Source organism: Pleurodeles waltl, chromosome 1_2, assembly GCF_031143425.1.
Source record: "Pleurodeles waltl isolate 20211129_DDA chromosome 1_2, aPleWal1.hap1.20221129, whole genome shotgun sequence".
NCBI lineage: Eukaryota > Metazoa > Chordata > Amphibia > Caudata > Salamandridae > Pleurodeles > Pleurodeles waltl.
The window spans coordinates 1340365610-1340393113 of NC_090437.1; the positions used below are offsets into that span (position 1 = coordinate 1340365610).

The 27504-nt window shown below is 49.3% G+C and overlaps 1 protein-coding gene across 3 annotated transcripts in view; it reads left to right on the forward strand.

Moving 5' to 3' along the window:
• Positions 1-27504, forward strand: part of GBA2 (glucosylceramidase beta 2) — a 167649-nt gene that overhangs the window by 37680 nt on the left and 102465 nt on the right. For 2 of the 3 annotated variants that reach the window (XM_069205699.1, XM_069205701.1), the window contains exons 1-2: positions 7639-7922; positions 14019-14110. In XM_069205699.1, the coding sequence (XP_069061800.1) occupies positions 7726-7922; positions 14019-14110 (289 nt within the window). In that variant the 5' untranslated portion in view covers positions 7639-7725. Of the gene's footprint in view, positions 1-7638; positions 7923-14018; positions 14111-27504 lie in introns of those variants that run through there. The other variant, XM_069205700.1, reaches the window with a different exon arrangement.

The window sequence follows — 27504 nt, forward strand, 5'->3', positions numbered from 1 at the left end:
TCAGTGAAGCGCCTGCCTCTGTCCTCAGTAACTCAGTGAAGCGCCTGCTGCCTGCCTCTGTCCTCAGTAACTCAGTGAAGCACCTGCTCCTTGCCTCTGTCCTCAGTAACTCAGTGAAGCGCCTGCTCCCTGTCTCTGCCCTCAGTACCTCAGTGAAGTGCCTGCTCCCTGCCTCTGTCCTCAGTAACTCAGAGAAGCGCCTGCTCCCTGCCTCTGTCCTCAGTAACTCAGTGAAGCGCCTGCCTCTGTCCTCAGTAACTCAGTGAAGCGCCTGCTGCCTGCCTCTGTCCTCAGTAACTCAGTGAAGCACCTGCTCCTTGCCTCTTTCCTCAGTAACTCAGTAAAGCGCCTGTCTCTGTCCTCAGTAACTCAGTGAAGCGCCTGCTCCCTGCCTCTGTCCTCAGTAACTCAATGAAGCACCTGCTCCTTGCCTCTTTCCTCAGTAACTCAGTGAAGCGCCTGTCTCTGTCCTCAGTAACTCAGTGAAGCACCTGCTCCTTGCCTCTGTCCTCAGTACCTCAGTGAAGCGCCTGCTCCCTGTCTCTGCCCTCAGTACCTCAGTGAAGCGCCTGCTCCCTGTCTCTGCCCTCAGTACCTCAGTGAAGCATCTGTCTCTGTCCTCAGTAACTCAGTGAAGCGCCTGCTGCCTGCCTCTGTCCTCAGTAACTCAGTGAAGCGCCTGCTCCCTGTCTCTGCCCTCAGTACCTCAGTGAAGCGCCTGTCTCTGTCCTCAGTAACTCAGTGAAGCGCCTACTCCCTGCCTCTGTCCTCAGTGAAGCACCTGCTCCCTGCCTCTGTCCTCAGTAACAGTCAAGCGCCTGCTCCCTGCCTGTGCTCATGAGCTCGCAGACGCACTTGCTCCCTGCCTCTGTCCTCAGTAACTCAGTGAAGCACCTGCTCCTTGCCTCTTTCCTCAGTAACTCAGTGAAGTGCCTGCCTCTGTCCTCAGTAACTCAGTGAAGCGCCTGCCTCTGTCCTCAGTAACTCAGTGAAGCGCCTGCTCCCTGTCTCTGCCCTCAGTAACTCAGTGAAGCACCTGCTCCCTGCCTCTTTCCTCAGTAACTCAGTGAAGTGCCTGTCTCTGTCCTCAGTAACTCAGTGAAGCGCCTGCTGCCTGCCTTCCTCAGTAATTCAGTGAAGCGCCTGCTCCCTGTCTCTGCCCTCAGTAACTCAGTGAAGCGCCTGTCTCTGTCCTCAGTAACTCAGTGAAGCGCATACTCCCTGCCTCTGTCCTCAGTACCTCAGTGAAGCGCCTGCTCCCTTCTCCTGTCCTCAGTGAAGCACCTGCTCTCTGCCTCTGTCCTCAGTATCTCAGTGAAGCGCCTGCTTCCTGCCTCTGTCCTCAGTGGAGCGCCTGCTCCCTGACTCTGCCCTCAGTAACACAGTGAAGCGCCTGCTCCCTTCCTCTGTCCTGAGTAACTCAGTGAAGCGCCTGCTCCCTGCCCCTGTCCTCAGTAACACAATGAAGTGCCTGCTCCCTGCCTCTGTCCTCAGTACCTCAGTGAAGCGCCTGCTCCCTTCTCCTGTCCTCAGTGAAGCACCTGCTCTCTGCCTCTGTCCTCAGTATCTCAGTGAAGCGCCTGCTTCCTGCCTCTGTCCTCAGTGGAGCGCCTGCTCCCTGACTCTGCCCTCAGTAACAGTGAAGCGCCTGCTCCCTGCCTCTGCCGTCAGTAACACAGTGAAGCGCCTGCTCCCTGCCTCTGTCCTCAGTAACTCAGTGAAGCGCCTGCCTCTGTCCTCAGTAACTCAGTGAAGCGCCTGCTGCCTGCCTCTGTCCTCAGTAACTCAGTGAAGCACCTGCTCCTTGCCTCTGTCCTCAGTAACTCAGTGAAGCGCCTGCTCCCTGTCTCTGCCCTCAGTACCTCAGTGAAGAGCCTGCTCCCTGTCTCTGCCCTCAGTACCTCAGTGAAGCGCCTGTCTCTGTCCTCAGTAACTCAGTGAAGCGCCTGCCTCTGTCCTCAGTAACTCAGTGAAGCGCCTGCTCCCTGTCTCTGCCCTCAGTAACTCAGTGAAGCACCTGCTCCCTGCCTCTTTCCTCAGTAACTCAGTGAAGTGCCTGTCTCTGTCCTCAGTAACTCAGTGAAGCGCCTGCTGCCTGCCTCTGTCCTCAGTAACTCAGTGAAGCGCCTGCTCCCTGTCTCTGCCCTCAGTACCTCAGTGAAGCGCCTGTCTCTGTCCTCAGTAACTCAGTGAAGCGCCTACTCCCTGCCTCTGTCCTCAGTACCTCAGTGAAGCACCTGCTCCCTTCTCCTGTCCTCAGTGAAGCACCTGCTCTCTGCCTCTGTCCTCAGTATCTCAGTGAAGCGCCTGCTTCCTGCCTCTGTCCTCAGTGAAGCGCCTGCTCCCTGACTCTGCCCTCAGTAACACAGTGAAGCGCCTGCTCCCTGCCTCTGTCCTCAGTAACTCAGTGAAGCGCCTGCTCCCTGCCTCTGTCCTCAGTAACACAATGAAGTGCCTGCTCCCTGCCTCTGTCCTCAGTAACTCAGTGAAGCGCCTGCTCCCTGCCTCTGTCCTCAGTAACTCAGTGAAGCGCCTGCCTCTGTCCTCAGTAACTCAGTGAAGCGCCTGGTGCCTGCCTCTGTCCTCAGTAACTCAGTGAAGCACCTGCTCCTTGCCTCTGTCCTCAGTAACTCAGTGAAGCGCCTGCTCCCTGTCTCTGCCCTCAGTACCGCAGTGAAGCGCCTGCTCCCTGTCTCTGCCCTCAGTACCTCAGTGAAGCATCTGTCTCTGTCCTCAGTAACTCAGTGAAGCGCCTGCCTCTGTCCTCAGTAACTCAGTGAAGCGCCTGCTCCCTGTCTCTGCCCTCAGTAACTCAGTGAAGCACCTGCTCCCTGCCTCTTTCCTCAGTAACTCAGTGAAGTGCCTGTCTCTGTCCTCAGTAACTCAGTGAAGCGCCTGCTGCCTGCCTCTGTCCTCAGTAACTCAGTGAAGCGCCTGCTCCCTGTCTCTGCCCTCAGTACCTCAGTGAAGCGCCTGTCTCTGTCCTCAGTAACTCAGTGAAGCGCCTACTCCCTGCCTCTGTCCTCAGTACCTCAGTGAGGCGCCTGCTCCCTTCTCCTGTCCTCAGTGAAGCACCTGCTCTCTGCCTCTGTCCTCAGTATCTCACTGAAGGGCCTGCTTCCTGCCTCTGTCCTCAGTGGAGCGCCTGCTCCCTGACTCTGCCCTCAGTAACACAGTGAAGCGCCTGCTCCCTGCCTCTGTCCTCAGTAACTCAGTGAAGCGCCTGCTCCCTGCCTCTGTCCTCAGTAACACAATGAAGGGCCTGCTCCCTGCCTCTGTCCTCCGTAACTCAGTGAAGCGCCTGCTCCCTGCCTCTGTCCTCAGTAACTCAGTGAAGCGCCTGCCTCTGTCCTCAGTAACTCAGTGAAGCGCCTGCTGCCTGCCTCTGTCCTCAGTAACTCAGTGAAGCACCTGCTCCTTGCCTCTGTCCTCAGTAACTCAGTGAAGCGCCTGCTCCCTGTCTCTGCCCTCAGTACCTCAGTGAAGTGCCTGCTCCCTGCCTCTGTCCTCAGTAACTCAGAGAAGCGCCTGCTCCCTGCCTCTGTCCTCAGTAACTCAGTGAAGCGCCTGCCTCTGTCCTCAGTAACTCAGTGAAGCGCCTGCTGCCTGCCTCTGTCCTCAGTAACTCAGTGAAGCACCTGCTCCTTGCCTCTTTCCTCAGTAACTCAGTGAAGCGCCTGTCTCTGTCCTCAGTAACTCAGTGAAGCGCCTGCTCCCTGCCTCTGTCCTCAGTAACTCAATGAAGCACCTGCTCCTTGCCTCTTTCCTCAGTAACTCAGTGAAGCGCCTGTCTCTGTCCTCAGTAACTCAGTGAAGCGCCTGCTCCCTGCCTCTGTCCTCAGTGAAGCACCTGCTCCCTGCCTCTGTCCTCAGTAACACAGTCAAGTGCCTGCTCCCTGCCTGTGCTCATGAGCTCGCAGACGCACCTGCTCCCTGCCTCTGTCCTCAGTAACTCAGTGAAGCACCTGCTCCTTGCCTCTTTCCTCAGTAACTCAGTGAAGCGCCTGCTCCCTGCCTCTTTCCTCAGTAACTCAGTGAAGCGCCTGCTCCCTGCTTCTGTCTTCAGTAACTCAGTGAAGCACCTGCTCCTTGCCTCTTTTCTCAGTAACTCAGTGAAGCGCCTGCTCCCTGCCTCTGTCCTCAGTAACTCACTGAAGCGCCTGCCTCTGTCCTCAGTAACTCAGTGAAGTGCCTGCTCCCTGTCTCTGCCCTCAGTAACTCAGTGAAGCACCTGCTCCCTGCCTCTTTCCTCAGTAACTCAGTGAAGTGCCTGCCTCTGTCCTCAGTAACTCAGTGAAGCGCCTGCTGCCTGCCTCTGTCCTCAGTAACTCAGTGAAGCGCCTGCTCCCTGTCTCTGCCCTCAGTAACTCAGTGAAGCGCCTGTCTCTGTCCTCAGTAACTCAGTGAAGCGCCTACTCCCTGCCTCTGTCCTCAGTACCTCAGTGAAGCGCCTGCTCCCTTCTCCTGTCCTCAGTGAAGCACCTGCTCTCTGCCTGTGTCCTCAGTATCTCAGTGAAGCGCCTGCTTCCTGCCTCTGTACTCAGTGGAGCGCCTGCTCCCTGACTCTGCCCTCAGTAACACAGTGAAGCGCCTGCTCCCTGCCTCTGTCCTCAGTAACACGATGAAGTGCCTGCTCCCTGCCTCTGTCCTCAGTAACTCAGTGAAGCGCTTGCTCCCTGCCTCTGTCCTCAGTAACTCAGTGAAGCACCTGCCTCTGTCCTCAGTAACTCAGTGAAGCGCCTGCTGCCTGCCTCTGTCCTCAGTAACTCAGTGAAGCACCTGCTCCTTGCCTCTGTCCTCAGTAACTCAGTGAAGCTTCTCCCTGTCTCTGCCCTCAGTACCTCAGTGAAGCGCCTGCTCCCTGTCTCTGCCCTCAGTACCTCAGTGAAGCGCCTTCCTCTGTCCTCAGTAACTCAGTGAATCGCCTGCTGCCTGCCTCTGTCCTCAGTAACTCAGTGAAGCACCTGCTCCTTGCCTCTGTCCTCAGTAACTCAGTGAAGCGCCTGCTCCCTGTCTCTGCCCTCAGTAACTCAATGAAGCACCTGCTCCCTGCCTCTCTCCTCAGTAACTCAGTGAAGCGCCTACTCCCTGCCTCTGTTCTCAGTGAAGCGCCAGCTCCCTGCCTCTGTCCTCAGTGAATTGCCTGCTCCCTGACGCTGTCCTCAGTGACGCGCCAGCTCTCTGACTCTGTCCTCAGTGAAGCGCCTGCTTGCTGCCTCTGTCCTCAGTAACACAGTCAAGCGCCTGCCCCCTGCCTGTGCTCATGAGCTCGCTGACGCACCTGCTCCCTGCCTCTGTCCTCAGTGAAATTGCCTGTTCCCTGCCTCTGTCCTCAGTGAAGCGCCTGCTGCCTGCCTGTGCTCATGAGCTTGCTGGCGCACCTGCTCCCTGCCTCTGTCCTCAGTGAATTTGCTTGCTCCCTGCCTGTCCTCACTGAATTGCGTGCTCCCTGCCTCTGTCCTCAGTGAATTGCCTGCTCCTTGCCTCTGTCCTCAGTGAAGCGCCTGCTGCCTGCCTGTGCTCATGAGCTCTCTGGCGCACCTGTTCCCTGCCTGTGTCCTCAGTGAGTTTGCCTGCTCCCTGCCTGTGTCCTCAGTGAATTGCCTGCTCCCTGCCTCTGTCCTCAGTGAAGCGCCTGCTGCCTGCCTGTCCTCATGAGCTCGCTGACGCACCTGCTCCCTGCCTCTTCACTGTTGGAAGGTGGCTCTCTGCCGAGGGCTAGTTGCTTGCTTGAAATGGTGTTGTGAGTAGACATCGGGTACCTGAGGTCACCAAGAGTTGGTGAAGGACACAAGATGACCAGTCGTTAATTGCACTCATGAATGCATGGAAGGCACATAAGTCATACTTGCAGTTTGGGCGACCAAGCATGCCTCCAATATGACTGTTGTTTAATTACAGGGCGAGTCTTGGAAAGAAGCCCTGTTACCATTCATTCTTTTAATTATCAAATTTGGTTCTTCAGTTGGGTCACTGGTGGAGGACATTGGGTCCTTTCCTGAAGTTTCTTAGGCAACCATTGATCTGTGTACATAAAACAGATGTATAAATGTTTATTCAAGAGGTAAAATACTGAATGTTCCTGTATTTTATTTGGCACTTATACCAATATGCAATACTTAAGAAAATGACAAAACAGGGTGGTCCTCAAAGCCAACTCCAGTCAAAAGAGACAGCCGTGGCCGTCATTTAGCAAGTGAGTGAAGAGACTGTCCGGCTAGCGCTTGTGGAAAGATTCTGTGAGGCGGACCCCGTCCAGATAGGGAGCCCAGGGACCCCGGCATGGCTTCCTACCCAGAGCTGGTCACAGGAAGCCGGCGAAGGCACGTGCTCGGGCATCATTAGGTTGAGCGCTGGCCGGGCCACTGCACTGTTCGCTTACTGCAGGAAGGCCCACAAGTTACCCCACTGCCAGGTGCCTAGAAGACTGAGGCTTTGCACTATTCATTCATGAGACCAATAGGAAGGGCTATGAGGCGGCAGAACTCACAACCAGCTCTGGGCTCGCTGCCACGCCCCGTCCATCCCAGGCCTGAGTGGCTTCCTTCTGCTGCCCCTGGCAGTGTTAAACCCACCATTCTTCTGTCGTCCGAGGAATGGCTCTGTTGCCGTCTCTAGTATTCACATACACAGCGGCTTGGGAGAGTGTTTTCAGCCTCCGTCTTAGGTTAAGTGGTCGGTGCTTTATGATGTAGGCACTATTTTCTAGACTAATTGTCTCTGTGCGCACTCCCTCCTATCCCTGTGCGCACTCCCTCCTATCCCTGTGCGCACTCACTCCTATCCCTGTGCGCACTCACTCCTATCCCTGCGCTACCGGATCTCTGTGCGCACTCACTCCTATCCCTGTGCGCTCTCCCCACTATCCCTGCACTACCGGATTTCTGCACGCACTCACCCCTATGCCTGTGCATACTCACTCCTATCCCTGTGCGCACTCACTCCTATCCCTGCGCTACCGGATCTCTGTGCGCACTCATTCCTATCCCTGCACTCCCGGATCCCTGTGCGCACTCACTCCTATCCCTGCGTTCACAGATCTCTGTGCGCACTCACTCCTATCCCTGTGCGCACTCACTCCTATCCCTGTGCGCACTCACTCCTATCCCTGCGCTCCCGGATCCCCGCGCGCACTCACTCCTATCCCCCTGCGCACTCACTCCTATCCCTGCGCGCACTCACTCCTATCCCTGCGCGCACTCACTCCTATCCCTGCGCTACCGGATCTCTGTGCGCACTCACTCCTATCCCTGCGTTCACAGATCTCTGTGCGCCCTCACTCCTATCCCTGTGCGCCCTCACTCCTATCCCTGTGCGCCCTCACTCCTATCCCCGCGCGCACTCACTCCTATCCCCGCGCGCACTCACTCCTATCCCTGCGCTACCGGATCTCTGTGCGCACTCACTCCTATCCCTGTGCGCCCTCACTCCTATCCCCGCGCGCACTCACTCCTATCCCCGCGCGCACTCACTCCTATCCCCGCGCGCACTCCCTCACCTCCCCGCACCCCCGGAGCTCCCCCAGAGCCCCGCCGGCTCTTCCTGCCCGGCAGTGCTCGGGGTCAGAGTCCGCCCTGTGCGCTGGGAGTGGCTTGGATGATGCCAGCTGCCGGGCTGGCTCTCACTCCGCCTGGCACACCGGTGGGGGCGGCTGTGCCCCAGGACTCCTCCGGTTCACCTGCAGCTGACACTGCCGTGTGGCACGAACCCTGCCGAGCCCTCATCATGCCCTACCGGGGTGGGGGCCCGAGGGAGACCCCCGGCCTCATGGACAGCTACGAGGGCGCAGTGGACGGGCACCGGGTCCCCGCCGCGGGCTGGCGGCTCTGCCTGGCTCATCAGTTCCTGGAGAAGCGCAGGCCGTTCTCTCTGCGCGATGCTTCCTTCAGGACCATGGTCCAGCACCTCCCGCTGGGGGTCAGGTGAGTGCCCGGGCACCGGCTCATGTCCTTACCTGCCAGCTCCCCTCACCTGGTGGGGGTCAGGTGAGTGCCCGGGGCACCGTCTCATGTCCTCCTGCCAGCTCCCCTCACCTGGTGGGGGTCAGGTGAGTGCCCGGGCACCGGCTCATGTCCTTACACTTTCAGGTGAGTGCCCGGGCACCTGCTCATGTCCTTACACTTTCAGGTAAGTGCCCGGGGCACCGGCTCATGTCCTTACACCTGGTGGGGGGTCAGGTGAGTGGCCGGGGCACCGGCTCATCTCCTTACACCTGGTGGGGGGGTCAGGTGAGTGAGTGGCCGGGGCACCGGCTCATGTCCTTACACCTGGTGGGTGGTCAGGTGAGTGCCCGGCCACCGGCTCATGTCATTACACCTGGTGGGTGTCAAGTGAGTGCCCGTCGCACCGGCTCATGTCCTTACACCTGGTGGGGCTCAGTGAGTGTCCGGGCACCGGCTCATGCCCTTACACCTGGTGGGGGTCAGGTGAGTGCCCGGGGCACCGGATCATGTCCTTACACCTGGTGGGGCTCAGTGAGTGTCCGGGCACCGGCTCATGTCCTTACACCTGGTGGGGGGCAGTGAGTGCCCGGGGCACCCTCTCATGTCCTCCTGCCAGCTCTCCTCACCTGGTGGGTGTCAGGTGAGTGCCCCGGGGGAGGGGTGAAGCGGATGCATGGGGGACACTCACTTATGGCCATACCTGTCAGCTCTCCTCACCTGGTGGGTGTCAGGTGAGTGCCCGGGGCACCGTCTCATGTCCTCCTGCCAGCTCTCCTCACCTGGTGGGTGTCAGGTGAGTGCCCATGGCACCGTCTCATGTCCTTACACCTGGTGGGTGTCATTGAGTGCCCGGGCACCGGCTCATGTCCTTACACCTGGTGGGGGTCAGTGAGTGCCCGGGGCACCGTCTCATGTCCTCCTGCCAGCTCTCCTCACCTGGTGGGGGTCAGGTGAGTGCCCGGGCACCATCTCATGTCCTCCTGCCAGCTCTCCTCACCTGGTGGGTGTCAGGTGAGTGCCCGGGCACCATCTCATGTCCTCCTGCCAGCTCTCCTCACCTGGTGGGTGTCAGGTGAGTGCCCGGGGCACCGTCTCATGTCATCCTGCCAGCTCTCCTCACCTGGTGGGTGTCAGGTGAGTGCCAGGGGCACCGTCTCGTCCTCCTGCCAGCTCTCCTCACCACGTGGGTGTCAGGTGAGTGCCCGGGGCACCGTCTCATGTCCTCCTGCCAGTTTCCCTCACCTGGTGGGGGTCAGGTGAGTGCCAGGGCCACCGTCTCATATCCTCCTGCCAGCTCCCCTCACCTGGTGGGGGTCAGGTGAGTGCCCGGGGCACCGTCTCATGTCCTCCTGCCAGCTCTCCTCACCTGTTGGGTGTCAAGTGAGTGCCCGGGGCACCGTCTCATGTCCTCCTGCCAGCTCTCCTCACCTGGTGGGTGTCAGGTGAGTGCCCGGGGCACCGTCTCATGTCCTCCTGCCAGCTCCCCTCGCCTGGTGGGGGTCAGGTGAGTGCCCGGGGCACCGTCTCATGTCCTCCTGTCAGCTCCCCTCGCCTGGTGGTGGTCAGGTGAGTGCCCGGGGCACCGTCTCATGTCCTCCTGCCAGCTCTCCTCGCCTGGTGGTGGTCAGGTGAGTGCCCGGGGCACCGTCTCATGTCCTCCTGCCAGCTCTCCTCGCCTGGTGGGGGTCAGGTGAGTGCCCGGGGCACCGTCTCATGTCCTCCTGCCAGCTCTTCTCACCTGGTGGGGGTCAGGTGAGTGCCCGGGGCACCGTCTCATGTCCTCCTGCCAGCTCCCCTCGCCTGGTGGTGGTCAGGAGAGTGCCCGGGGCACCGTCTCATGTCCTCCTGCCAGCTCCCCTCGCCTGGTGGGGGTCAGGTGAGTGCCCGGGGCACCGTCTCATGTCCTCCTGCCAGCTCTCCTCACCTGTTGGGTGTCAAGTGAGTGCCCGGGGCACCGTCTCATGTCCTCCTGCCAGCTCTCCTCGCCTGGTGGGGGTCAGGTGAGTGCCCGGGGCACCGTCTCCTGTCCTCCTGCCAGCTCTCCTCGCCTGGTGGTGGTCAGGTGAGTGCCCGGGGCACCGTCTCATGTCCTCCTGCCAGCTCTTCTCACCTGGTGGGTGTCAGGAGAGTGCCCGGGGCACGTCTCATGTCCTCCTGCCAGCTCTCCTCACCTGGTGGGTGTGAGGAGAGTGCCCGGGGCACCGTCTCATGTCCTCCTGCCAGCTCCCCTCTCCTGGTGGTGGTCAGGTGAGTGCCCGGGGCACCGTCTCATATCCTCCTGCCAGCTCCCCTCACCTGGTGGGGGTCAGGTGAGTGCCCGGGGCACCGTCTCATGTCCTCCTGCCAGCTCTCCTCACCTGGTGGGTGTCAGGAGAGTGCCCGGGGGGAGCTCCTACAGTACCTCGCAGAAGAACACATAAAATGAGACTACCAAATATCATCTGAAGACAAATTAATATCAAACACGAGCCTACGCTGTGCCCCAGATACTCCAGATACTATGGCTAGGGGAGTACAATTAAAATGTCCTACTACAGAGACATGCTTGGTTTTGGGTCTCCGGGTTCAATCCGGAAGTCCAGCAAAACCTACTTAATCTGCCTTTCGATGGGGAACATCTTTTTGGGTTTACCCCGATGTGGGTCTCTTGCTCACTGGGCAACTGGAACCAAGCTACGCCTGACTGACAAGACCCAATCAGGGCAAAAGCAGCCTTGGGGTGCTTGTGTTCTGGTTCAAGAAGTACCTGCTCTGGCAGTACAGACCGGATTCTTCTACTGGGGCAGGCTGAAGACAGTTTGCATATGGCTGGGTCCAAAGTGAGGTGGCATGGTAGACAAACGAACGATGGTGTGTGGAGTAGCATAGTTTACCCAGGACTAGAGAATGAAACATCTGTCTGAGTTCTATATACTTTATTCACCATTTCTCACTACTTCTCATCTGGTATTGTGTCATGTGTCTTTTGCCATTTAGGCTTGGGTCATGTTTGCACTTTATAAAACCCTGTTAAATAAATATGATAATAATAAATGCTACCTAGAGCGATTGCTAGTGATTACACGTATTTCAAGCTTTCCTCCAATCCCTTTTGTGAGTTTGGTGGCTTGCCTGTCACTATGATTTGCTTGCTTTTTATCAAACGATTTTGTATCCTCTTCTTGTGCCTCCCACCTTCCTTCACGCATACCGTGTTTACCATCCTTTAGATTGTGTGACTTGTATCTGTCTCTGGCTGGTCTCATTGAGTAGAGTGGCGTAGAGTAGTGCAGGGTTGAGTGGCGTAGAGTAGAGTGGCATAGAGTAGTGCAGGGTTGAGTGGCGTCGAGTAGAGTGGCAAAGAGTGGTGCAGAGTGGAGTGGCGTAGAGTTGAGTGATGCAGAGGGCAGTGGCGTAGAGTAGTCGAGTGGCATAGAGTTGAGTGGCGTAGTCGAGTGTCATAGAGTGCCCTGGCGTAGAGTACTGTAGAGCACCATAGAGTGGTGCAGAGTAGAGTATAGTGCCATACAGTGCAGTGGTGTAGAATTCAGAGCCGTAGAGTAGATTGTTTTAGAGTAGAGTGAAGTGGTGTAGAGTTGAGTGGTACAGGATAGAGTGCAGTTGCATACAGAGGCACAGAGTGTAATAGCGTAAAGTGGTGTACAGTGCAGTGTCATAGAGTGCAGTGGTGCAGATTAGACTAGAGTGGCATACCGTGGATTGTCATAGAGTGCAGAGGCCTAGAGGTGAGTGTTATAGAGTAAAGTGTATTGGCATAGAGTGCAGTGTTGCAGAGTACAGTGGTGTAGAGGGGACTTGTGCAGAGTAGATTGATGTGGCGTAGACTGGAATGCAGTGGTAAAAAGTGCAGTGGTATAGAGTGGCGAAGAGTGCATTGCCATGGAGTAGATTGGTACGGGGTAGATGAAAGAGGCGTAGAGTGGAGTGGTGCAGAGTACAGTGGCGTAGAGTGTAGTATTCGTGGTGTGGTAACGCACTGCCATTACAGACAACACATTTTTACTTGAAATGACCATTACGATTGCACAGACATACAGTTTTAGTAATAAAACTATACAGTGCACAGACGATAATGTGTAGCAATTGCATCACCTAGTGTAATGGTTTGATCATATTAAAGTATTTTTTTCCAACATACTACAGAAATAAGAAAAAAAGTGCGTCATTTGTGCGTTCATAATTGTGATATATTCTGAAATACTTACACCGTTCATTTAAATGTTAATGTGTGCTAGAAAAAAACTCCTTCATACCCCCACTATCCAGTAAGTATGTCACATAAATTCTATCCCTTTGAAATCCGAGAAATAAAAGTAAACCTGCACCCTTCGAATACAGCGTCTGCCATTTGACCTCGGTCTTTGAATGCACATAAAATGTGACAAGATAAGAAGAAGCTTTATAGCCCTTTTTGCAGAAAGGGACCACTCAGAAGGACTCTGTGAATAAGGTTTGGGCAGAGGAAGGACGGAACTGAAGCTGGCCAGGGAATGGAAAGCAAGAAAATGTGAGTTACAAACCACAGAGGCAATGGCCAGCAATAGGCAGAATGCATTCTTAAGTCCGCTCTCTGAATGTTCCCAAGATGTCTTTAGCTGTCTGGTAGGCTGCGACTTAAAAAGTGCTTTCACGTAGTAAAAATTATATTTTTTTAATGTACTGCTCTAAATGGCATCCACCATCTTGGACCAGCAAGTGTACTATGCATATATGAAATGAAATGATGCGTCTGCCGGAAGCGTAATCACATTTCCAAAAGCAGTGTCATGACGTAAACATGCCTGTTTGCATCACTGCATCTTTTTTCTTTGTTTTCTTTTTTGCCAATGCTGTACAGTGTCATCAGAAAACGTTGACAAGGCCAGTAGGCCAAAAAAAAATAGACCTATTTGGCTTTGCCAATGCTTGTTTGACTAGCAGATTTCAAATACACATAAATGAAAAAATGGGAATACCTCCTATGTTCTTTTGTAGGTCCTAGCAGTGTCCATTCAGGGACCTCCGTGTAGTTGGTGCAGACGGATCTGGGTGCAAATACCTGTCGCTTCTTAAGCTGGTGGTCCTGTGCTGCTGTGTGTGCCTCCTGGAGCCGCTGTGCTTCAGTGCGCCCTCTCTGACCTCACTATCTCCTTCACAAGCGCCCTGCGCACCCTCTCTATCGGTTCTTCAATTCCACATCTTACCCCTCCTGCTCCCTTCTCCTCCAACATCCCCTCCTTCCATGAACAATGTTCTTTCTCAACGCTGCAGGACATTGACAGCTCAGTCCATCTTCCTCAGTGAGCAGAGAATTCCTTATTTAATGTTGTTAACAGAAGGTAAGAGTGACAAGGAGGTTTGTGACCCCCCCGTCCAGTATCCAAGTGTAGGAATCAGGACAAGGGCACATTGAGGCGAAGACTCCTGAGTAGATCCTTTTCATGATAATAATCTCCTCCTCTTCGACTCAGTCTTAGCCAGGAGGGAGGATGCTCCTAGTCTGCAGTGGGGACTGTGTGTCATACTAAAGGCTTATGGTCTGCTGCCAAAAACCTTTCTCCAGAAACTTTGTGAGGCTGCTCCACAAAGGAATTTAGGACTATGGGAAGTAGTACTCCTATCGTAACATTCCACCTACTCCTGTAGTAATTATTCACCTACTCATAAATGCCTTTGCGAATTGCCCCCTGTGTGTCAGTGTACGTCAGAGCACTTGCGTCCCATCCTACCCTGAATGATTTCATTTCTGTGTCACTTTTATTCCTGTTGTTTAATAGCCATGAATTAGTCTGAAAGCCCTTGATGGCTTTGTGAAATTTGTCACCCTGCCTTAATCTTGTGTCATGACCCAGTCCACTATAATGGATAATGAAAACACCTTATGGTTAAACACTTACACTGTCTGTGTAAAAGTGCTATAATAGAGTTGTGCTATGTTGCTTATTATCTGTCTGCAAATATTCAAATGTTGCATTCTTTTTTTTGGAGGGTGATTCTTTCAGGATGGCTGCCACACATCATACCTGTTTCTTCTCTGAGAACCTTGCATTGTATAGTTCCCTGTGTTAAGTTTTCCCTGTTTCTCTCGTTACACAGATATCTATTCTGGTGGTTCCGAAAGACCTATGTCGAAAAAAAAGCTCCATTTATTGACATGCTGAATTCCATCCCACTGCGCCAGATATACGGTAAGGTGGAGAAGTTTGGACTGGTATGTATTGGTGCATGCTGCCTCTGTGCCCAAGCCAGACTGTGCTTTAGCCTCCTCTTGTTGTTTTAAGGCTGCCTTTCTGCTTTGGTGCACTCACCTCTTCTGAGCTGCGTCCTGGGAGTTGTCCCTCTCCCAGCGTACTGCTGAGGGATATCATTAAATTGCACTTTAGGTAGGGTCCTGCCTTGCATTGATTTTTGGTGTGGACTCTGCATGCTGTTATCCACCCAGACTCAGCTCTTGTACTGCCTGTGCATGGTCATTGGTTGTGCTGTCAGTGACTGGCACAGAGTGAAGCAGGACTGTGAGATTCCTTTGGATGTTGGACATGTGAGGCAGCTCGGTGCTGGCCATTTTCAGCGAATGTTGGGTCACAAGAGATCCCACATTAGCCAACATGAGGTCTAAATAACTCATTTTGTCCATCTCGTAATGCAGAACATGTGCCTCTATTATAGCTGTTCTGGGTGGCCACAGGGCTGGTCCTCATTCGCCTTCCTGGTTTATTACCCCCAGCCTACCTTCTTCCACTGGCACAGGTGGGCAATCTTGACACCTTGGGTTAGGAGGCTGTGTGAGTACATGGGTTACACCAAGAGATAGAGGGGCTTATTAGTCGATTAAGTAAGATCATTTAAAAAACAGAGATATGCGATTCAGTAGACACACTGCAGGAAAGCACTAGCAATATTTTAAGTAGCTAAATGTAATATTCCCAAAGCTTCGCGTGTGCTCAATGGGTGAAAAAGGGTCTGTGAGGGGTCTGTAGCCATCTTGCTTTTTCCCCTGATCGTACTTTATGTGCAGCCCATAATTTTTTGATTCACTGGCTTTTACATTTTGTACATTCTGTGTCTTTCTACTTTCTTAAATTAGTTTTATTGTTTTTCTTTATTTTGTAGTTAAACATTCTGTGTGTGTTTTTATGTTTCATATAGCCCAAGTTAATTTTGAGTTGAGTTGAGTTTAGTTTAGTTTAAATGATTTGTAAAGCGCATGGCTACCGGAAGGCCTCCCAGTGCTTAAGAGGTAGGTGACCGCTCAAAAACAGGAAATTAAGGAGAAAAGCTATGAGGTAAATAAAAAGGTCTTAATTTTTTTCCGTAAAGGAAGTTCCAAAGGTTCTTGTCGGGGCTCTAAGTGTAAGGAATTCCAAAGATGAGCAGCCTTAACTGAAAAGGAGTTACCTCCCCATTAGGATCTCTTGAATCAAGAGATATGAACTAACTGAGCGGTGGAAGATCTCAAAGTCCTTGTAGGAGCGTAAAGTGAAATGTTTTGCCTGAGAAATTTAGGACCCTTATGAAGGTCTTTATGTGTCCTGCATAGGGCCTTAAAACTGATCCGATGTCTTATGGGTAGCCAGTGAAGGGAGACTAAGGCAGGCTTGGCTGATAGATGTCTGGGTATATTCATAAGTAATCTTGCAGCCGCATTTTGTACAACCTGCAGTCTCCTTATCACATAGCTGAGGAAGCTAAGAAAAATGGAATTACCGTAGTCCAGTCGTGACAATATCATGGCCTGGATAATTATTCTTCTGGAAAGAGAAGGTAGAAGATTGAAGCAAGATGAGGCAATCTCCTTAGATTGCTGCTCCATCGTAAGGCGACGATCCTGCCAGAAGCCTAGACTCTTTATATGATCCTTAGGGGGCGGAAGGTTATTAAGAGCCTCTGGTATTAGTGCAGGGAAGTTGGAGGGGTTACAGTTGCCCACAATCATTACCTCTGACTTTCCATCATTATGTTTGAGTTTGGACTCAGCCAAACAGAGGGAAAGATTTGTATGGGAGGGGCCCTTATCATTGTAGAGTGAGGCTACTAACTGTGTTTCACTTCCAGCACTCCTAATTTGATAAATCTCACTTGAATTGCCTGCTGAAGCTTGTGTTTTTCAAAGCTGAGCCCTTCTTTGGGCTCAAAAGAACTGCAGGACTAATGATCCGAGTGAAGAATCAATGCTCTGACGCGGTCAGAAAGTACCACATTAGCATTCTAGAGCTAACGCCCTGTCTTCATGCCCAAAAGATATCCCCTTGTAAACTACTCTGGTGTTTGTAAATGTGCCTTATGGACTGAAGTCAAATGTGAAATGGGATAGCAAGACGTGATCTATGAAGGTGCAAGTATTTACAAATTATGGCAGAGTACAATCCATAACACACCTATTAAAACACTTGACTTTTAATACACGTACCTCCTTTTAATTAGAGTCCTTTCTGCTACCCTTGTTCTCTGTCACTGGACGTATTCACTTGGGAAGCAGTTGTAATTCATTTTGAACCCATGGGGCAGGGACTTCATCTTGTGAGACTGTCTGTGGTCAGAATCTAATGCACATGGGAAAGAAGGACATGTCCTTTGTGTGTTGTCCTCTGCTGGCATCACCGAATAACAGAGTTGGAGAGAAATATGCCCAGATGATCTGTCTATGTGTTTGTTGTAGGACACCATCAGTGCTTTAGAAATAACCGCTTCCAAAGAGTCTGTCCATTAGATCTTGGGCACTTGCATCCACAGCTTGATGCCTCCCCGTGTCACAGCTGGGTTTGTAGAAGGATTTAGAATGGAGTTTGAAACAGACTTCACAAACTCAGACGGTTATATACGGACGACAGAAAGGTGCGTCCTGTGACAAACATTAATCTTTTTGCAGAGAGCAGTTAGTCCACTACATCTCCCCTAAACCAAGAGGAGATTAGTGATTCAGGAGTAACAAGCAGTTGTATTCCAGTTCCTGACTCTGTCAGGATATCTGTTCATCGTGCAGACATTGGAGTTCTTGGCGCTTGACCTTTGTGCCAACATTTTCCTTGCCAGTACAGGAGTATAACACAGACCATCAGGTGGCCCTTGAAATCCTTCTGAAACTCTAGGATTCGAATTACATGCTTTGGCATTTCATTCTTGGGCCGGCCACTCAGTGGAATACATGAGTTGTGCTACGCTATGAGGAGCTCAGGGTACATGCTTTTCATCTTGAGCCCAAAACTGGATCAATGTGGTATCCAATGTGTATCACCCTAACACATGCTTAGTCAGCTGGCTAAGAAATACCACTGCTCAAAGGATGAAATTTGTATCTATGACCCGCTTACAGTATGTTATACTTAATAACAAGGGAAAGCCTGTGATCACTAAGGACCTGGGGTGTCAATAATAGATTCATGAAAAAACGGTCCCTTATAGCAACAAAATGTCATGGAAATAAAATAATTAGTATTTTGTATGATTAAATAATCATTCATACACATTTTCATCCAACAATACATCACAATGAACAGTGAAATGTAAAAGTGTCTCACTCCCCTTACCACAGAGCACAGACACTCAGGGAAATAGTTGTGTATCACAAAGCTTTCATACAAGACGACCCCAAATTTCATTGGGTTCTCCTAATTAGTCGACTGCGTTTCGAATTCTATTGATGACTGGATCGTCATCCAGAGTCCTAATATATACGCCAGAGGAGATGCTATATGTAACTAGGGAGAGTAAAAAGAGGTGAAGGGTAACATGGAAAGAAGGACACATGAATAAAATAATATGTACACAGGCACATTATAAACAATCAACCATCATAATATACAAAAATGTACTTGAGAGCATATAACAAAATCAGTTCGTACATGCAGGGGACACCAAAACATTGTTGTGTGAGATCTATGAAGAAAGAAAAGGGGAAGAAGTAATGGGTGTGTCAAGTTACTTCCAAAAAAGGGGAATCTCAAGAGCATAAACAAATAAATACCTGAATCGGTAGAGTGGTTTGGCTTGGTTGAAGCGCTGACCCAAAAAGGGCCGGATGAATAACAGCAAAATGCTGTGGGCAAAACAATCTGAGTTAAGAGCCAAGGCACATCCTGCGGGGGTCAGGTGTGAGTAGAAGACCCCTTGGTGGAAGGTAACATATCTGAATCATCCGCCAAGCAAGAGAGAAGAAGAGTGAAACGAAATAAAGCTGCAGCGATTCGTAGTGCTGGGAGGCGTGCTGTTCCAGTGGTCAGTCTCCCAGGAGGAGACCTTAACATTGTGTCAATGAGGCATCTCAACCATTACACCACAGTTGAGTGGAGAAATAGCGGCAGCCTTGGTAAATAGTAAACAAAGATAGAGTACTACGGTCCCATAGTGGTAGGCATCTTAGAGTTACAAAGACAAGGTTGGGAAAACACGGTTTAAGCAGTAATTGGGGTTCATTGTAGACACCAGGGAAAATAGAAGAAATTGTTGTATCTGTGGAAGATTACATTAAACCAGCAGGGATTTAACAGATATTAAGTTATTCGTGTAGAACTGGGAAAGGGGGAGCACACACAACAGCATGATAAACAGTAACCAAAGAAAGAAGACTGTGCTCTGATACCATGGACCCAGAGTGGCGCCAGCTTAGAGTTACAAAGGCAATGTTGGGAAGACAAAGTTGAGGCAGTAATTGCGGTTCATTGGAGGAACTTGGGAAAATCGAATAAAGGGGATATTTAAAAAGCAGTGTAAGATTAAATTAAATTAAACCAGTAGTGATATAATAGAGACTCCATTATTGGTTATTGGTGTAGAGTTGATCAAGGGGGAGCAGAAATATATTTGCATGCAGCTGATGTTAAAATGCTAACAGAATACCGAAAGGCAGACACGGTTCCACTAGGACTCCAAGTTAAAAGTATTCCGGGTATGTTCACAGAGGATAAGAAATACAGAACAAATTTTAGTCACATTAGTCACATGTTCAAGACACTGGATGGTCTTTGGTATTGACACTGCTCTAGAGCACTCCAAACATTTATTAGAAAAAATCAAGGATTAAGAGAAACAGATCAGAGGTTCGGAGCTGATAACTAACCACAAGGACACTCTTGAGAAAGTAGACCAAATAGAGTTTATTGACTTTCTTGTTGTGTTCAATGCTGTTAATGGCAGAAAAAATATTAAAAACTATAAGATTGAGAAGGCTCACCCATATCTCACAGAGGACTTCTATACTAGCAGAAGTTTCACTGATACGTACTTTTCGAAATGGAGTCTCTAGTTGGCAGAGGTATACACCCTTGTCTAACTAGGGACCACAATCCTAGTCAGGGTAAGTCACACAATCCAAATTATCTTGTGCCCACACTGTGGTAGCTTGGCACTGAGCAGTCAGGCTTAACTTAGAAGGCAATGTGTAAAGTGTTTGTGTAATAAATCATACAGTAACACAGTGAAAACACCGTAAAAATACACCACAGAGGTTTAGAAAAATAGATGATATTTATCGGAATAAAATAAGGTCAAAACAACAAAGATTCAATAAGCACAAGTTGAAATATCACCTTTTGAAAGGTTTAAAAGAGTCTTAATCCTTGCAAATAAACAATTGTGTCTTTGTTACACACAGTACCTGGTATGCATCAAAAATAACGACCGCAGAGGAGGAGATGCATGGAAACATAAGGTGTGCGTCAGATTTTCCAGTGCGACACAGACAATGTGTCATTTCATTCCACTCTGCAAGGGGCTTGTGTCATTTTTCGGTGCGCAGTCATGGTTCCTCACTGCGATGCAGGGATATTTTAATGCCCAGGGACGAGGCAGAGAAAATCCTAGACACGCTGGAAGAAGGTACAGGCGCTGCGTCAATACGGTAGGCGATGCGTTGAATTTTCCGTCGCAAGGCAGGCGCTATGTTGAATTCCCACTCGGGAAGTCGGGCTGCGTTGTTCCGGTCAGCTGTGCGCCAATTTTTCGGTCGCAGTGCAGGCTTCGCATCAATTCTGGCAGGCGATGCGTCGATTTTCAACGCACATGGAGTTTACTGAAGAGATGAAGTCCTTTTTAGCCCTGAGAATTCAGAAAACAGGAGGCAAGCTCAATCCAAGCCCTTAGAGGGCACTTTTGGGGAAGACAGAGTCCTTCTCAGCAAAGCAGTCCAGATGAGTCCTCTGGACAGCCACGCAGCTCCTCTTGAGAGGAAGCAGGGGTAGGTCCACTAGTAGCTGAGTTTGTGGGGTCAGAGACCCAGTTTATATGCCCAAAAATGCATTTGAGGAGGGGGAGACTTCAAAGAGCGGTTTTGAAGTGCACAAGTTCCCCTTTTAGTTCAGTCCTGTCTGCCAGGGTCCCAGTAGGAGGTTTGTCAGTTCTTTGTGTGAGGGCAGGCCACTAGGCATTGAAATGTAAGTGTCAGGCCCTCCACCCTTCCACCCAGGAAGACCTATTCAATATGCAGATGAGTGCAGGTGTGACTGTGTGTCCTATGTTTGTGGTTGTCTGAGTGAAATGCACAAGGGAGCTGTCAACCAGCTCAGCCCAGACGTTGGTTGGAGACATGCTGTAAGGCACAGATGGTTTTTAAGTGCAGTGAAATGCTCACTTTCTAAATGTGGCATTTCTTAAATAGTAATGTAAAATTCAACCACACCAATAAGCAGGGATTTCTATTACCATTCTGATCATACTAAATATGACTGTTACCCCTTTCAGATCAGAATCTACCACTCAAAAACTTTGAGGGCAGTCCTAATGCTAGCCTTTGAAAGAAGCAGGCCTCACAGTAGTGGAAAAGTTTTTTAGGAGTTTTTAACTACCAGGACATATAAAGCACGTTTGTACATGTCCTGCCTTTTACCTACATAGTACCCTGCTCTATGGGTTACCTAGGGCCTACCTTAGGACTGATGTGCATGTGGAAAAAAGGGGTTTAAGGCTTGGCACATAGTTTTAAATGCCCAGTCGAAGTGGCAGTGAAACTGCACATACAGGCCTTGCAACGGCAGATCTGGGACATTGGTAAGGGGCTACCTAGGTGGGTGGCATAACCAGTGCTGCAGGCCTACTAGCAGCATTTAATTTACAGGCCCTGAGCACACGTAGTGCACTTTACTAGGGACTGATAAGTAAATCAGATATGTCAGTTGGGAGTGAACCAATGTTACCATGTTTAAGGGAGACAGCATATCCACTTTAGCACTGGTTAGCAGTGGTAAAGTGCGCAGAGTCCTAATACCAGCAAAAACAGTGTCAGAAAAGTGGAGGGAGGCAGGCAAAAGGTTGGGGGATGACCACCCTGAGGCTGTCAGGTCTAAAACGTACCAGAATCATCCACGCTGTAGGACAAATAGACAAATTAAAATTATGTTCTTTTCTGCCACTTCTGGTGACTGAACTGACCCACTGGAAGGTACTAGCGGTAATACCACACACAAATATTTTTTAGAGAGAGAAGAGCCCATGGACCAAGGCAAGGAAGAGGAAGGGGAAAGAGATGGGTTTACAATACAATAGGGGAGCATCAGACCAGATACAGGCTCCACCAGTGGTGACGATCCAGTAGCTCAGACGATGGATACCCATCCATTCCATAACAGAGGGGCCAGTAGGCATACAAGAGCCTAGATTTTCCACACGTCGTACCAATCTTCAATTTATCCTCATAATATGTGATCCACAGAGGTGTTGCTTCTAAGTAGACGCTTTTCATTTGTGCCTAGAGAACAGCCCAATTTTTGGGAACTCCAATCTGAATTACTAAGATTCTTCTGAAATATCCAGGTATGGGCATTTTTTTATGACCAGCCCACAAATTCAAAAACCGGTGCCACTGGAGTTATACCCCCTTTAAGATTCTCACCTCTGTCTAATACCATTCCAGCAGGAATTCTCTCCTTTGAGAAGTTGGTCCTTAAAGGTGGTGCCAACCAGCAGAAACAACATCTACTTTTAAAACTGATTCCGAAATTGCAATTAGATCTGCGGACAAGGAGCAGAATTGTAAATCAAGAAAGAACTAGCTATACTTCAGAGATCCACCACCAAATAGCCAATACTGAACACTATAGGAAACTCTCTAAAGGCCAAACCAAAGAAATCGAGGAGGAAATCCTAAGAGTCAGACTTGAAAGAGAGGAATCTGGTTTGTGAGCCAAAATTATTTTCTCTGTTTTTTTAACAGCAAAAACCCACATACTTTGGTGCAATACATTATGCCCAAAATTCAGAAGAATAGACTTTCCCTTGGTAGACCAGTTGTTTCTGGTCGTATATCTACATTAGAACTAACTGGTCGGTATGCAGATTTCTTTATTGAAGGATTTACTGCCCTCACAAACAGTTGGTGAGGGACACTATGGACTTTATTAACTTAGTTGAGAATCAGCTTTTTGATGTGATCACTTAGGGCCTGAGTTAGATCTTGGCGACAGGTTACTCTTCACAAACATGACGGTTATTCCGTCCTCCATAATACGATTTCCATAGGATATAATGGAATCGTAATACGGCAAATGGGATATCAGTCATGTTTGTGAAGAATAACCCTGTCCACCAAGATCGAAATCAGGCCCTTAGTCACTGTAGACGAATATCCCTCAGGATAGCGGTATGGGGTCATCTGTAAACACCTAAACACAAGACCCAGATCACACCAAGCTCTCACTGCATTCATTGTTTCATTATTGAGGTTAGCCTGACGTGTTGGCTCTCTTTGTACCAGTGAGACTGCTGGATTAGGGAGGCAGCAACACCAAGTTGTGGGGGACTTGGTCCAATTCCACACTTCGTGACAACTGTCGGCCTAACCCTGTCGGCCAGCTAGCAGTACCTCACCGGCTCCTGGAAGTGGCGGTGATTTGTGGCAGCCGTACACATGACCCTCTGACTTCCCAGGGGAAATCGTGGTGGAACAGATCCTATCCTGCTCTCCTAGTCACATTTGTCTCACTTGAACTATTCTTTTCTCTGGCATTGAATGCCAGCGGATTCCTTCAGCATTCATGTAGTAATAGCTATCGTAATTGCAAGGTATCATAAGTAATGACTTTGCCCTAATTATAAAAGGAAGTTGCTTATTAGTGACGAGCAATTTATTCAAAATTAACTACCTCGTGTTGCTTATGGTTTTTTTGTGCTACGAGTGTCTTTTGCTTAGAAGGACTTCAGGGGGCTACATCACGCCCGTGAAGCAATCAATTAGAGCCTTCACAAAGTGACTTGAAAAGAGAAACCTGAAAACGCAAAGTGAAGGAGTGTAAAGGAGAGTTGCTTTTGGGACATCGCATGCTGCTGATCCTTGAATGGACCAGTTTACGGACATCAGTTCCTCTTCAGCACTACAAAGGGCAACAGCAGACAAGTGCTTAGGGAGAATGTGGTTAATGCCCCGCTGATTACTTCTTTCGTTTGCTGATTGCACGGTATTAGAGTGAGAATAAAACACAAAGCGCAGAGTTTCAGTAAGTGCAAACGAAGGAATTAAGGGCCAGATGTACGAAACTTTCTGCACGTCGCAAACAGCAAATTTTGCTGTTTGCGACCTGCAAAAAGCACATTGCGATGCCCAAACCCCATTTTGCGATTCGGTAACCTGGTTACCGAATAGCAAAACAGGATTGCAAGTCGCAATTAGGAAGGGGTGTTCCCTTCCTAATTGCGAGTCGGAGCGCGATGTTGTATTGTTTTGTGACCGTGAACGCGGTGGCAAAACAATCGCAGTTTGCACCCATTTCAAATGGGTGCTAACTCATTCGCAAAAGGGAAGGGGTCCCCTTCCTCTTTGTGAATGGCATTAAAAACATTTTTCCAGAGCAGGCAGTGGTCCTATGGATCACTGCCTGCTCTGCAAAAATGAAACGAAAAAGTTTCATTTTTTAGTTTTGTAATGCATCACTTTTTCCTTTAAGGAAAACGGGCTGCATTACAAAAAAAACCAACAAAAAAACTGCTTTATTTGAAAGCAGTCACAGACATGGTGGTCTGCTGTCTCCAGCAGGACACAATCCCTGTGAGGGCCGCTATTCCCAAGGGGGTCGCAAATCGCGACCTACCTCATGAATAATCACGAGGTGGGCCTTTGCTACCTCCTTGCGAGTCGCAGATAGTGTCAGGGACACCATCCTACATTCCGATTTGCGACTCGCAAATTGCTAGTTGCTCTAACTCGCAATTTGCAAGTTGCAAATCGGAACCTACCTACATCTGGCCCTAAATTCTTTATAGGACCTAAGTGAGCACTCAAGGTGCTTTGCAAAGATGTACACTCCTCATATTTAATCACTTTTTCACCAACTTTTACTAAACACTCTTACAACATGTCTAAAAAAAATCATTGACAAAGCCAGCAGAGCTTGCATAGGCGAAAAACACATTGGCTTTTCCAATGCATGTGTTATTCAGTTATTCAAGCACTTGAATAGGACATTGCACTTTTTCTAGTAACTTTCTCTGTTTTTGTATTATACTCTTTATTGCTCTCTGTTGTTGTGTCTGCTCCCCTTTAACTGACTCTACACCAATAATTCTCTAGTAAATACACATTAGCCTAAATTCATCTACCACTGTTTTTTAAATAACCCCTATGTTTGATTTTTCCCTGCTTCCTCCATTGAACCACAGTTATTGCCTCACCTTTGTTTTTTCAACCTTGTCTTTGCTAAGATGGTGCCACTCCATGTCCTTGCGTAGTCCTCTTTCTTTGGTTGCTGTTTATCATGCTGCTTTGTCTGCTACCCCTCTACCGACTCTACATCAATAACAGACTATCTATTAAATCTCTGTTGATTTAATTTCATCTTGTACTTTTTTTATTGTTGTTAATCCCTGGTTCCTATTTTGAACCACAATGACTGCTTGGACTTTGTTTTCCCAATCTGGCCTCCTACTTTAAGATGGCTGCCGCTTTGGATTTGTGGTATCAGAGCGCTGACCTCTTTCTTTGTTTACTGTTTATCATGGCCGCCGCTATTTAACCCCTTCACTGTTAGAACTACCCATCCCCAGACCCCCCCCCACTCCCCTTCCCCCACACTCCCCCCCACTCCCATCCCTGTGCTTAGCCTTTTTTTTGTGCTATTTGGGGTAGTTTGGACTTTTAACTTTTTGTCCAGATAAGCTATCTATGCCAAATTTGTGTCCTTTTTCTCATTATCCTGGGGATTCTAAAGGTACCCAGGGTTTGTGGATTCCCCTGGAAGGGACCACGGAATTAGCCAAAATACAGCAACATTTTGGATTTTTTGGGAAAAAATGGAAAAAAGTGCTGCAGTAGAAAGTGTCTTTTTTTCCCTGCAAATGGCATCAGCAAAGGGTTTGCAGTGCTAAAATCACCATCTTCCCATCTTTCAGGAACAGGCAGCCTTGAATCAGAAAACCACATTTTTAAACAGTTTTGGCTTTTTACCTGGACAAACCCCATTTTTCCTATTTGTTGTGCTTTCAGCCTCCTTCCAGTTAGTAGTAGAAATGGGTGTGAAACCAATACTGGATGCGGAAAGCCATACATTTCTGAAACGTACACAAAATTCTAAACTCAGCAAAGGGTTGTTTGTGTAGATCCTTCAAAGGTTACCTATGGAAAGTAACAGTTAAAATTAAAAAACATGTATTGTAATTGAGTTAAAAAAAAAACAGGCATTTATGTCTATGTTTTCATCTGTAACATTTTCTAACTATGGCAGGTTTGCAAAAGCAATATTCAGTTACGTCTGCTGGACGCTCTGGTTGCATGTATATATACGGCTCATAGGTTCACCAAGAAACCAAGGGTACTGAGAGCTAATAACTGAGCTGCACCTTGCAGTGGTTTGTCATTGTGTACCAGATATACAGCAACTCATTTGGTAAAATATAGAGAGTGAAAAATAGGTATCAAGGAAACCTATGTATTTCCGAAATGGGCACACGATATGGAGTTTAGAAGCGGTGGTTATTTGCACATCTCTGAATTTGGAGGTACCTATACCAGCAAGTGAATTACAGGGCATTTCTCAAAATGACTTCTTTCTTACACAGTGTCTTACATAAGGAAGGCACAAATGCAGAGAAAGATAATTGGAAATAACACACGTTCTGCTGTTCTTTGCTCCCCCAAGTCTCCCAATAAAGATGGTACCTCATTTTGTGGGTAGGCCTAGCGCCCGCTCCCAAAACACAATGTGGACACATAACATTTTTCCATTGAAAACTGACGTGTTTTTTGCAAAGGGCCTAGCTATGGACTTTGGGCTCTAGCTCAGCTGACACAGCGGATTCCAGGATGGGGGTGACTTGTAGGGCTTTCACTGGGTTCTGTCACCCACAATCCTTTGCAAACCTCAAAATCTCACTTAAAAAAAATTTTCTGGACATTTCGGTAACACAGAGTTCTGGAATCTGAAGGGAGCCAAATACTTCCTTCCACCTAGCATTGCCCCAAGTCTCCTGATAAACATGGTACCTCATTTTTTTGGGTAGGCCTAGTGCCCGCAACAGGGGATAACCCAAAACACAACGTGGACTGATCACATTTTTCCACTGAAAACTGGTGTGTTTTTTTAAAAGTGCCTAGCTGTGAATTTTGGTCTCTAATTCAGCAGGGAAACCGTGAATACCTGTACATTTTTTTAAAATTAGACACCTAGGGGAATCCATGATAGGGTGACCTGTGGGGCTTTCACCAGGTTCTGTCACCCGGATTCCTTTGCAAACCTCAAATTGTGTGTAATAAAACACATTTTCCTCACATTTCTCTGAGGCAGAGTTATGGAATCTGAGGGGAGCCACAAACATCCTTCCTCCCAGGATTCTCCACAGTTTCCCGATAAAACTGGTACCTCACTTTTGTTGGTAGTCCTAGTGCCTCCAATAGGAAACAATACAAAATGCAACTTGGACACATCAAATTTTTTCCACTGAAAACTAACCCTTTTTTGCAATGTGCCTGGCTGTGGATTTTGGCTCTTAACTCAGTCGGCACCTAGGGAAACCTAGCAAACCTGTATAATTTTTAAACCTAGACACCTAGGGGAATCCAGAATCCCTTGCAAACCAAAATGTGTGTAAAAAACACATTTTCCTCACATTTCTGTGATGGAACGTTCTGGTATCTGAGGGGAGCCAGAAACTTCCTTCCACCTAGCGATCTCCAAAGTCTCCAGATAAAAGTGGTACTTTTCTTGTGTGGGTAGGCCTAGTGCCTGCAACAGGAACTCAACTTGGACACATCTCTTTTTTCCACTGAAAACGGACGTGTTTTGTGCAATGTGCCCAGCTGTGGATTTGGGGCCCAAGTTCACCTGCATCTAGGGAAACCGAGCAAACCTGTAACTTTTTGAAAACTAGACACATAGGGGAATTCAGGATGGGGGTAACTTGTGTGGCTCTTACCAGGTGCAGTCACCCAGAATCCCTTGCAAACCTCAACATAAGTAAAAAAAAAAAAGAAAACATTTTTATTCCCCACATTTCTGTGATGGAAAGTTCTGGAATCTGAGGGGAGCCACGCATTTCCTACCACTTAGCGTTCCCCTCGGTTTCTTGATGAAAGTTATGCCTCACTTGTGTGGGTGGGCAAGTTCCTGCAACAAGAAAGGGACAAAAAGTGTAGAGTTTGAGAGGGAACCAAAACGGGTCCAAAAGG